At 53.3% G+C, this 11,380-nt stretch overlaps 1 protein-coding gene across 1 annotated transcript in view; it reads left to right on the top strand.

The window, feature by feature from the left end:
- The first annotated feature begins 3,763 nt into the window (after positions 1 to 3,763).
- The window catches only part of RSPO1 (R-spondin 1), a 17,562-nt gene continuing 9,945 nt past the window's right edge, over positions 3,764 to 11,380 (top strand). Inside the window, exon 1 of the mRNA XM_005868619.2 lies at positions 3,764 to 4,104. Within this exon, the coding sequence (XP_005868681.1) occupies positions 4,011 to 4,104 (94 nt within the window). The 5' untranslated portion in view covers positions 3,764 to 4,010. The remainder of the gene's footprint in view (positions 4,105 to 11,380) is intronic.

The following is an 11,380-nucleotide window of genomic DNA, read 5'->3' as shown; positions in this document are numbered from 1 at the left end:
CACGCTTGGAGAGGAGATGAAGGGATGAGAAGCAGCCTTCCCGCTGCTCTCCCTTTGGGGGGGCGAGCTGGGGACAGCACCTGCCTGACTTAGCTCTGGGGGACACTCTCATCCCGACAGGTCCCACAGGCACGCCCTTGGTTCCTCCCCTGCCCAGCAATTCTTCGGCCTCCACCCGCCAGCCCACTCGGCGGCCAAAACTCTCCACCATAGCGGGTCTCGGGGAGGGCTAATGAGAAATGATGTGGATGGTTTACATTTTTGGGCCTGTGTCCGGCCCCGGATGGAATACTAATTTATCCTGATAGTGTTGCAGGCAAGAAGGTGAAAGGTATTTCAGCCCTCGGTGGGGTGGTGGGACGAGTCCCCGCCCTCAGCCCCACCCCCAGCTATGTCCCCCTCCCTAGCTCGGCCTCCTCTTTCCCCAACCACTAGCACGTGCCTCCTCTCTCCTCCGTCTCCTGCCCCAGGTCTGCCTCTGCCTCCAGCCCTTCCCACCACCTTCCCCAGCTCCCAGCCTCTCGCCCACCCTGCAGCTCCCCGGTCTTGAGGAGCAAACTGGCTGGTCACTGAGTGGGTTGTCACCGCAAAACCCTTAACCTCTTGGTGCCAGTAAAATGGGCAGGATTTTACTTTCCTCCCTGTGGAGTAAATGAGGACCTAGCACATGGCAGGTGATGGATGTGGATCCCTCACTCGCACCCTGGCGGAGTCAGAATGCCCTTCCTCACCCCCACTGACGTCTGAGACCTCCATCACTGCCAGCAGTTCACATTGCTGGCTCTGCCTTTGCGGAGGAATAGGCCTCAAAAAAAAAAAAAAATGAACTGCTTGTGCCATATAGCCCAAGGGACCAGGGAAATCAGACAGAGGAACTAATAGAACTGAGGCGGGCAGGCTGCTTAAAAGAAAGTTATCAGCTCCTCTCTCCTCTCTCAGCCTGTCCGTGTGTGTGTGTGTGTGTGTGTGTGTGTGTGGTGTGTGTGGTGTGTGTGTGTGTGCCGTGCGCCCATTGTCAGTGTGTAGGGGTGGGTGATGCAGGGTTCCTAGTCTGAGACCTACCCAGCTATTGAAATCAGATTTCACATAAAATCCTGAGTTTTCAACTTTTAAAAAAATCAGAAGCCCGGGCGATGTTGAGTCGTTATTTCTGCCTGTCTAGTGATGGGTGGCAGAGGCCAGTGTCCCGTGCCCCGGAGAAATTCAGATCTGGATCCTCCTCCCTACTTCCCAGCTGAGATCCTGGTTTGATGGTGATTCAGGTAGAAATAGACCATAAGATCCTCACTGGCCAGGACTGGGTGCACATGGCAAGAACTGGGCTGAAGCTAAGACCTGGGAGATTGGAGGTGGAGGAAGGATGGAGAGGGAAGGAGAGGAAGGGAGAGGGAGGGAGCTAACCTTTGCTGAGCACTGACCCTGCAGTGCCAGGTTCTGTGCAAGGCAGACAGAGGGCATTCAGAGATTGACAGGAGGCCTTTTCTGCACTCCAGACCCCAGGAGTCCTGATCTCACAGGGAGGCCAAAAAAGGCTCCCAGACCCAGGGTTTAGCACCAGGTGTGTCTGGTGTGGTCTTCTCCTCCAGGATCTGTCCACTGTATCTGCCTGGGGTCCTCAGACCTCTGTTTGAAAAATGCTGCATTTATAGACTAGCCCTATCACTTTGAGTGATCACTTTGGGGCCAAGGCGATCCATGATAGAGAGAAATACAAATATGGAAACTGCATAACAGGGAAGCAAAATTGTTTATATTACTTCTTAGATGACGATTGGAATGTAGGCACAAAATAAAGTCTTGGTCATAGAAAACACAACCAATATTATTGTCTTCCCTCTGTGCCAGCCACCATTCTAAGCAGTTTCATGTATTAACTCATTTAAGCTATAAAAAACAACAACCGTCCTAGCCAGTTTGGCTCAGTGGATAGAGTGTCAGCCTGCGGACTGAAGGGTCCCAGATTCAATTCCCATCAAGGGTACATGCCCGAGTTGCGGGCTCGATCCCCAGTAGGGGTGGGGCAGGAGGTGGCTCTCTCTCATCATTGATGTTTCTATCTCTCTCTCCCTCTCCCTTCTTCTCTGAAATCAATAAAAAAAATATATATATATATCACACACACACACACACACACACACACACACAACAATCCTCTTGCAAATAAGGAAACTGAGGTCCAGGCCAGTTCATCAACTAGCCCAAGGTAACAGCTAATAAGTCGGAGAGCCGACATTTGAAACCAGGCAGTCTGACTCTGAAGTTTATGCCCTTGACCATCATGCTCTATGGCCAACCTCTGAGACCATATACTTGGCACTGGAGATATGCCAGTTTGATAAACTGAAGGGGATGGAAATGTGTAGTGGGGCTGGGGAGGGTGGGAAGGCTTTAGCAGGTCGTGCAGGGAGTGCTGGAGGGGCAGGTAGGGCTGGCAGCTGACAGGCATTGGGGGTGGCTGGCCCTAGCACCAGGTGGGATCCATCAGCCTTGTGTAAACATTTCTCACAGGCAGCTTAACCACTTGAGTGTGTCTGGCCTTCAAAGCTGGTGGGAGAGGCTGAGAGGGAGGTGCTAAGCTCCCTGTGAGATAATGATTTATCTCCCATGCAGGTGGGCTCTCCCGGGGCCTCCCTGAGAGGCCGAGGGGGAGAGGATTGGGACAGGGACTGCCAGGGGCACCTCCACTCCAGCAATGCAGATTTCTGATCTGTAAGCCCAAACTCAGCCAACTCTCAGAGCAAGCCTGTGAAATAGGCATATCTATCCCCATTTTATAGATGAGGAGACTGAGGTTCAGAGAGGCTGTGACGTGTCCAAAGATCTCTAACCCGTGGATGGGAGGGTGATACCTCCCTGGCATCTACAAAGCTTCCTGAAGGCTCGCTGCCTCCTCTTGTCCCTGTGTGAGTGTGGGTGGGTGGGGGGCAAGGCGTGGGCTGGCCTCTGCTGTGTGTTGGGAGCACGTGTTCCTGTGAGTGTGCAGCGGGGTTTCATCCTCTGACTCCCAGGTTGGGCTCCAACTTCCCAGACACATTTTGTTGGGGAGGGGCCAGCTCTCCCTGCCCCCATCACCAGCCAGCAGTCCAGAGACCTGGCTCTTCCTGGGCTGGGGGATTATCCCCATTCTCTGGGTCTCTGACCAGGGCGGGCATAGCTGCCTCTTTTATCCTCTCACAAAGGCCAGGCCCGCCAGGCCTGCTGTGTCAGAGTTTCTGTGGCCCGGGGAAGCCTTACTTCCTTTCCTCACGCTAAGCCCAGAGGGCCACGCAGAGTCTGCCGGCTTGTCCTTGTCGGGGCCACTGTTCTAGCTCCAGGACAGGTGAAAGGCACAGGGGTGACTCAACACCAGGAAAAGAAGGTTGAGGGGTCATTCACAGAAGGACAGAGTGCTTATCTTCAAGGGACACGCTATTACTGCAGCATGAGGCCTGTGGAGTGGACCTAAAGGCTTTCCGTCAGAGCTGGCCAGTACTGGGCAGGGGTGGAGCCAGCTGGTTCCCAGTGACCCACAAGCTTGGTTTGAGGGTCCACTGTGTTCCAGCTGCTTGAGTAGCCAGCTCTAATCCCCGGGAATTCTGCAACACAGGAAAGGGAGCAGATTTCTTCTATAGGGGTGCCCGGTGGGCAACTTATAATGTCCAAACATTTTGAGTTCTCATAGTCTCCTTGACAGGAGACACCATGGGATGGTAGGAGGCATAAGTTGGGGGGTCTGCCCTGGCCCCTCAGAATTAATCCTTCTCTCTCCTCCCCCAACAGGTTGGGTTTTGGAGGTGTCCCTGCTGAAGTGACAAATTCTCCCAAGTGCCTTTGAGGAAAGCTCTCTGGACCTCCTTAGGGGCCGATAGAGAAGTGGACTCCCCAGCGGAAATCATGGTGGAATTGGGACACGGCCCAGGCCTGGGCCTCCTGCTGCTGACCCAGCCCCGGAGGCGTTAGCAAGAGCCCTGCGCCATCCATCACCCCAAAGACCACCCCTCCTGCCAGGGGCCTGGAGCTGGCGAGTGACTATGCGGCTTGGGCTGTGTGTGGTGGCCCTCGTTCTCAGCTGGATGCATCTCACTGCTGGCAGCCGGGGGATCAAGGGGAAGAGACAGAGGCGGAGTGAGTAATGACGGGGCTGGACCAGGGAGGGCCTTGGAGCTAGGGGCATGGTCGGGGGCTACCTGGGGGACTAGAGGGCCTTCGGTGGCTTTATTCTGTGATGAGCATTGCCGATTTGTACTCATGTAGAGTACTCGATAGATTATCCCGTTTGTGGATTAATGTGTTGAGATGGTGCACTCTGTAGATTTTCCCCTTTGTAGGCTCTGCTTTCTAGATTAACCCCTCTCTTGTGAGGATCCAGTGTGTGGATTATGCCCTCTGACATCATAACACCAGCTTTGTGTGGTATCCATGGAGATGATCCCCCGTCCCCCTGCTCCAGGGTGCCTGGTTCCCTCCTCACCGACAGCTCAGGGCCCTTTCTTTCAGTGGGGGCTGAAGTGCGGCCTCAACCCCTTTGGGCCAGGAGTTCTGCCCACCTGGTGGTAGGCAACAGCCTTCCCTGCCCAGATGATGGGGCAAGCACGGTGGAGCTGGGAGCTCATGAGACTGTCCACGCCTACGGTGTTGAACCCCGCCCAGGGGGAGTCTAGGAGTTGCCCTGGGGGAGGGAAGGGGAGGCAAGTGGGCAGGAGTCAGGCCCTACCACCCTTCCAACCAGAGCAACTTTGCTTTTCCCTACTTCCTGTAAGATTCTACATAAGATATCATTGGAAGAAAGAGTTCTCAAAACAAAATAAAACCATTATTGTACAGATGGGGAAACTGAGGCGAGGAGAGGGGAAGAGATGACAGTCCTAAGGATACACCTACTTCCTGTGAGCCCAGGCTTCTTGGAAACAGAGCTTGACAGAGTTCAAGTTGAACTTGTCCACACTGCCCTCGCTGTCCCTCACGGAGTCCCTCAGAGTCCCATTCTAGGTGCTCTCAAGAGCAGGTCCTCTAGCCTCTGCCTAATGCTCCCAGGGATGGGGGCTCTGTACCTGCGGTGGTTGTGGCCACTGCCTGTGAGAGATGCATCAGGAGGGAGGTGGAGGCCTGTGTTACAGACCTGAGGCTCCACCCCAAGGTCTGTCTTTCAGCATCCCCATCAGAGATGTCACGCACATGGGCAGGCAGCCCCTCTGAGGCCTGGCCCAGCCCCTTCTTGCTTCCCTTTTGAGGCCCGGAGACCCAGGCTGCCAGTAAAGGTCGAAAGGCAGAGGAGTGTGGTTGAGTGTCGATGGGAGCAGCCAAGGGCAGAACCCAGCCCAGGACAGAAGCTCAGAGAACTGGTGAAGCTGAAAATCCCTAGCTTAACAAACAATTAGAGACGGTTAGGTTTAATTAGCATCGAAACCTTGATTTTTCCTCCCTTCTCATCTGTCGCAGCCAGCATTTTGGACTCCACGGGCCAGATGCAGTTTAGCGGTTTATAATACGTCCTCTATTTCCAAGATGAGAGAAAGAGTATGAGTGGAGCCATTCACACTCGTGTGATGTGCATTAGTGATCACACTGTCCCTCACATGTGCAGAGCCACACACCCACCTAAACCAGAGGTCAGACTTGTTGTTCTAAACTTTGTACTAAAAAAAAAAAGCACTGGCCTGGCCATCAGAAAGGGCCCAGCCCCAGCCATGACCAATCGAATACAGCAATTATGACGCTTTTGATATAGCCACATCCCACAGCCTTGGCAGCAGTAACCCAGTTTTTATTACCAAGTGGTGTGTGACAGACATCCTTGATCGGGAGATATGAGGATGGGGTAAGGTGAGGGAAAAGACTTGGGGTGCAGTGAGAGTCTAAGAGGGACATGAGCTCAGAGAGAGATGAGTGTGCATGTTGCTAGGCAGTACTGTTTAAAGAATAACCATAAAGCTACAAGTGTCGTTGTATAGGAATATAGTGAGGCTTACATGAGATGATGTGTACATGTAGTGAATCCTTTGTGAAATATCAAGCTCTCTGTTGACTTCAGGAGGCATGTGATACATAAACAATGTGTGGACCATTTTGCCCTAGGGTGTCCTGGGAAGTGGGGGGTGGGGGGGGGGGGGGGGGGGGGGGGGGGGGGAGAGAGGAGCCAGACCATTGTGTTGGCTTCTCTGGCCTCCTAACCACATGGAAGGGCACTGGGCAGCCTTCAGGGCCGAGGCAGGCTTACTATGAATATGAGTCTCAAGTCTGTTGACTCTTTCCAGCATCCCGTGACTGAGTGTCGATAGGGCCACCAGAGAAGCCACCGATATAATTCTGATCCGAAGTCACACACAAGTTTTGAGCCCAGAAATGGCTGATTTCGGGTAGGAGTGATGACCTCCCTGCATTGAGGGGCAGAAGTCAAGCAAAGAATTCTTTTTTTTTAAAGCTCATTTTAATTTTATTTTTTAAGATATAGTTTTATTGATTTCAGAGAGGAAGGGAGAGGGAGAGAGAGATAGAAACATCATGATGAGAGAGAATCATTGATCGGCTGCCTCCTGCACACCCCACACTGGGGATCAACCCACAACCTGGGCATATGCCCTGACTGGGAATCAAACTGTGACCTCCTGGTTCATAGGTCGATGCTCAACTTCTGAGCCACATCGCCTGGCCGAGCAAAGAATCCTTTAGCTATGAGTTATGAACCCTCAAAGGGCGTCCTTCTCCTCTTCTACTTACCAAGGACACATTCCCACATCAAGTCTCCTGTTCACTCACCCTCACTAGCACCCACCCTCTCCTGACCACCTTCCCACCTGCATTTCCTGCCCCTCATGGAGCCCTCACTCCTTCACCATCCCTCACATTGAGTGCCCCTCCCTCACTGAGACCCTTCTCCTAGCGGATTCCTGGGCCCCTTCGTTCAGTTCTGTCCCCATGAAACCCCATTCCTTCCTTGACTCCTCCAGAAGCTGCCCCCCCCTCACTGAGGCCCCATTCCCTGTCACCACCACCCCCACCCCTACCCCTCCTCTGTCCTTTCTCACAGCCCCATCCTCCATCTGGAGCTTTTGTCCCCTCTTGCACTGACCATCACTAGTCCTTCTTCCCTCACTGAAGCCCATTCATTCCATGGGCCATTCCTCCAACACTCAACCTATGGAGCGTGGCCTTAGTCATAGAAAAGAATCCTGGAGAAGCGGGGGATGGGGAGGACAATTTCGATCCCGTGTCTCCATGCTACAACAGGATGAAGGTGGAGAGCTGGGAGGGCCCAGAATCAGTACCTCCGAGTTGTGTTTTTAGAGACCAGTAGACGATCTCTAGGCAAGGGGTGGGGAGTGGATGAGGGTGAGGGCATTCCAGGCAGAGAGGCCAGCGTGTGCACAGGTGTGGCCTTGCGGGGAGGCAGAGACTGTGTGCTCAGGAAATGGGGTACAGCTAGGAGTCATAGATGGAGAAATAGTTTCTAAGAGGGGTTCTGGGGGAGCTCTAGGGTTTTAACTGGGGCAGCTGTGCTCACATCTATTTTATACATGGAGGGTCTTTCCTATTAAAAAGAAGGGTTGTGCTGCTAAAACGAACAGCCCGACACCTCTCAGGACAGAGCACAGACAGCTGCCTGGGGCCTAGGGAGTGTCTTAGGGGGATGATGCTCCAGAAGTGGCAGAGGTCAGACGGTGGGGAGGGGCGCTTTGTATTCTCCAGGCTGAGGAGTCTGCACTTGACCTGCCTTGAGCTATGGGTAATGAGGAGCTATGGGTAATCAGGGCGGCAGCAGGTCCAGCTGCTTACCCGACAGAGGGGAGGTGGCTTGAGGTGGGAGGTAAACAGATTAGTTCAGAACGCATTTGGGCCCAGGTGATAAAAAGTGAAGGTCTAAACTAAGCTCCCAGCTGAGTTAAAGAATGCTGGATCTTCCCAGGGGGCATACCCGGGGATGACCTTGGGCACCAGGAATAGATGCCTCTGCTGGGAGAGTGTGAAGCCTGAGAAGGGCCCTTGCCCACCCCCTCACTGAGGCCCCATTCCCTGTCACCACCACCCCCACCCCTACCAACTTAACCCCCGCCAACTTACTGAATCTAGTTCCTCCCAGGCTAGATACCACCCCAATACCAAGGGCATCCCTCCTCGGGGTCATGGTGAGTTCCTCTCCACCCCTCATTGACCTTCAGCCAACCCACCCTGAGCCCCCATTCCTATCCAGTCCCTCTCCCCACACTCTATCTATCAAACACTCAGTGAGCTCCATTCATATACCTGCCTCTCTGAGCCTCTGTCTCACTCACCACATCCTCAGCCCTACATTCTGGTGGGGACCCACATCCTTTTACTGGGCTCCCATTCAAAAATGAGAGAGTCTCCGCCCTCCAAAGCTCTTTCTAATGGGGAAAAAAGACATTTTAGAAGATTTTAATGGCACATGGTGATGTCTACCATGATAGCTTTAAGTATGGGGGCCGTGGGAACACAGAGAAATACTCCATCCAGACTCTGCAGGGAGGCAAGATCAGGAGAGACTGCCTGGGGGAGGTGACGTTAGTTCTGAGGCTAAAGCTTTTTAGGGGAAGTAGAGGAGCTGAGTGTAGTTCTGCAGACATAGGGAGCTATTGAGGGATTTTAGGCAGGGGTGTAACACCCTCAGTTTTGGTTTTAGGAAGATGAGTAATCGGGAGAAGACAAGCTCCTTGGGGAAAAAGGTCAGTGGCCAGAAGCCATTCTTCAAGGAGGCAGGGGCACTGAGCCACCCTGGGGCAAGACCTGATTATAGGGACATGAACTTGAAGGGTTTTGGACAAGGATGAAGGAGGCGGAGAAGCAGCAGAGGAAGTGAGGAGGGCACTTTCTCCTTGCCTTCCTGGCTCAGGGAGATGGGCTTCATGAGTGCTCCGGAGCAGAGTGAGAGGGGGTGGTGGAGGGCAGAGCTGTGTGAGGAGGGTTTGTGAAGGAGGGAAGAAGGCGCCACCCCCTCTCTGAGCCCACCCTCCACTGAGCCCACCCAACCTCCTTGGCCAAGCTAGAGCCCTGCAAGACGATTCCTCTACATGCCCCCCACCAATCCCCACCATAGACACAGGAGCTGGAGGGAGCCTAGCAAACTGAATCTGGCCCTGCCCTTCTGTGGTCCCCTTTCCCTGCCAGCAGAATAAAGCCCCATTTTTAAAAATATATATATATTTTTATTGATTTTGTACAGAGAGGAAGGGAGAGGGATAGAGAGCTAGAAACATCGATCAGCTGCCTCCTGCACACCCCCTACTGGGGATGTGCCCTCAACGAAGGTACATGCCCTTGACTGGAATCGAACCTGGGACCCTTCAGTCTGCAGGCTGATGCTCTATCCACTGAGCCAAACCAGTTAGGGCAAGCCCTATTTTTTTAAAAAATATTTTTATTGATTTCAGAGAGGAAGGGAGAGGGGTAAGAGAGATAGAAACATCAATGATGAGAGAGAATCATTGATTGGCTGCCTCCTGCACGCCCCCTACTGGGGGTCGAGCCTGCAACCCGGGCATGTGCCCTTGACTGGAATCGAACCTGGGACCCTTCAGTCTGCAGGCTGATGCTCTATCCACTGAGCCAAACCAGTTAGGGCAAGCCCTATTTTTTTAAAAAATATTTTTATTGATTTCAGAGAGGAAGGGAGAGGGGTAAGAGAGATAGAAACATCAATGATGAGAGAGAATCATTGATTGGCTGCCTCCTGCACGCCCCCTACTGGGGGTCGAGCCTGCAACCCGGGCATGTGCCCTTGACTGGAATCGAACCTGGGACCCTTCAGTCTGCAGGCTGATGCTCTATCCACTGAGCCAAACCAGTTAGGGCAAGCCCTATTTTTTTAAAAAATATTTTTATTGATTTCAGAGAGGAAGGGAGAGGGGTAAGAGAGATAGAAACATCAATGATGAGAGAGAATCATTGATTGGCTGCCTCCTGCACGCCCCCTACTGGGGGTCGAGCCTGCAACCCGGGCATGTGCCCTTGACTGGAATCGAACCTGGGACCCTTCAGTCTGCAGGCTGATGCTCTATCCACTGAGCCAAACCAGTTAGGGCAAGCCCTATTTTTTTAAAAAATATTTTTATTGATTTCAGAGAGGAAGGGAGAGGGGTAAGAGAGATAGAAACATCAATGATGAGAGAGAATCATTGATTGGCTGCCTCCTGCACGCCCCCTACTGGGGGTCGAGCCTGCAACCCGGGCATGTGCCCTTGACTGGAATCGAACCTGGGACCCTTCAGTCCGCAGGTCGACACTCTATCCACTGAGCCAAACCCGCTAGGGCTACAGCCCTATTTTCAAATCCCTGAACATCTAGGACGTTCAGCACCTCAGAGCCTTTGCACAGGCCGCTCCTCCGCCTGGCACACCCTCTTCACCTAGCCGGCTGGGTAAGGGAGTGCCTTCTATTGCTCCTCCATTCACCACAGCGCATAGCCAGCCCTGTTTCCCACATTCCTGGGTGGGTTTTTGTTGTTACACCTCCACATTCCCAGCTCCTCGCAGCTCTGGGCATGTGGTGGGTGTGCAGTAAACAAACATCTATGGGATGAATTAACTTTGGCTTTTTCCTTTGAATCATTATGCAACACCCCTAACACCCACCATCTCCTTGGACACTCACACCTAACCCTCCCTCCCCCCATCCCCTGGCTCTCCAGCCTCTCCTTGCCCATTCATTTGCCTTGCTAAGCTGAGAACACCCTTTGGTTCCTACCCCCTTGATAAACACTCCTTTCCTCATTGAACTCACCCCTGCCCATCACTAAACCCGTCTCCTCTTTGCTGAGCCCCAAAACCTCATGGAGCTCAAGTCCCTAGTCCCCTGTCCCTGACCCTGGCCTCAAGGCCAGTCTTACCACCTGAGCTCTGTATCTTGACCCTCCAATATCCTTGGGCCTTTAGCCTGCCTCTGGGTCTTCTGTCATAGTCTCACTCCCAGCTGGTCTCTCCCTTTTCTTTTTCTATGTTCTCTGACTCTCTCTGCCCCTCTCCTTGCTTTCCCCGCACCACCGTCCCTTCCCCTCACTCTTCAGCCCACTGTGGTTTGGCTTTCATCCCTACCACTCCACCAAAACTGCTCTTCTCAAGGGCACCTCCTAATGCAAGGTCACCTCCTTAGATTTGCCTCAGAGCTCACGGCCATGGTCTCCTCCCAGCTCTGGTCCCTGTGATCTCTCCCTTTTCAACTTGGCTTCTAGCCCCACTCTCTCCCGGTCTCCTCCCACCTCTCCAGTGATTCCTCTGCCCCTCTCCCACTGCTGAACATGAGTGTTGCCCAGGCCTCAGCCTTTTGCTGTCTTTTCCAGCTGCACAGCTTCTAGCCCGGGATGCCTTCCACTCCCATGCCTTTACCCCCAGTGACGGCTCCCAGGATGGATCCCGAATCGCCCCCCCCCCCCCCCCCCCCTTTTTCAAA

The sequence above is a fragment of the Myotis brandtii genome, unplaced genomic scaffold (assembly GCF_000412655.1).
Source record: "Myotis brandtii unplaced genomic scaffold, ASM41265v1 scaffold274, whole genome shotgun sequence".
NCBI lineage: Eukaryota > Metazoa > Chordata > Mammalia > Chiroptera > Vespertilionidae > Myotis > Myotis brandtii.
Note: the sequence above shows the minus strand (reverse complement) of the source record. Positions and strands in the feature narration are given on the sequence as shown.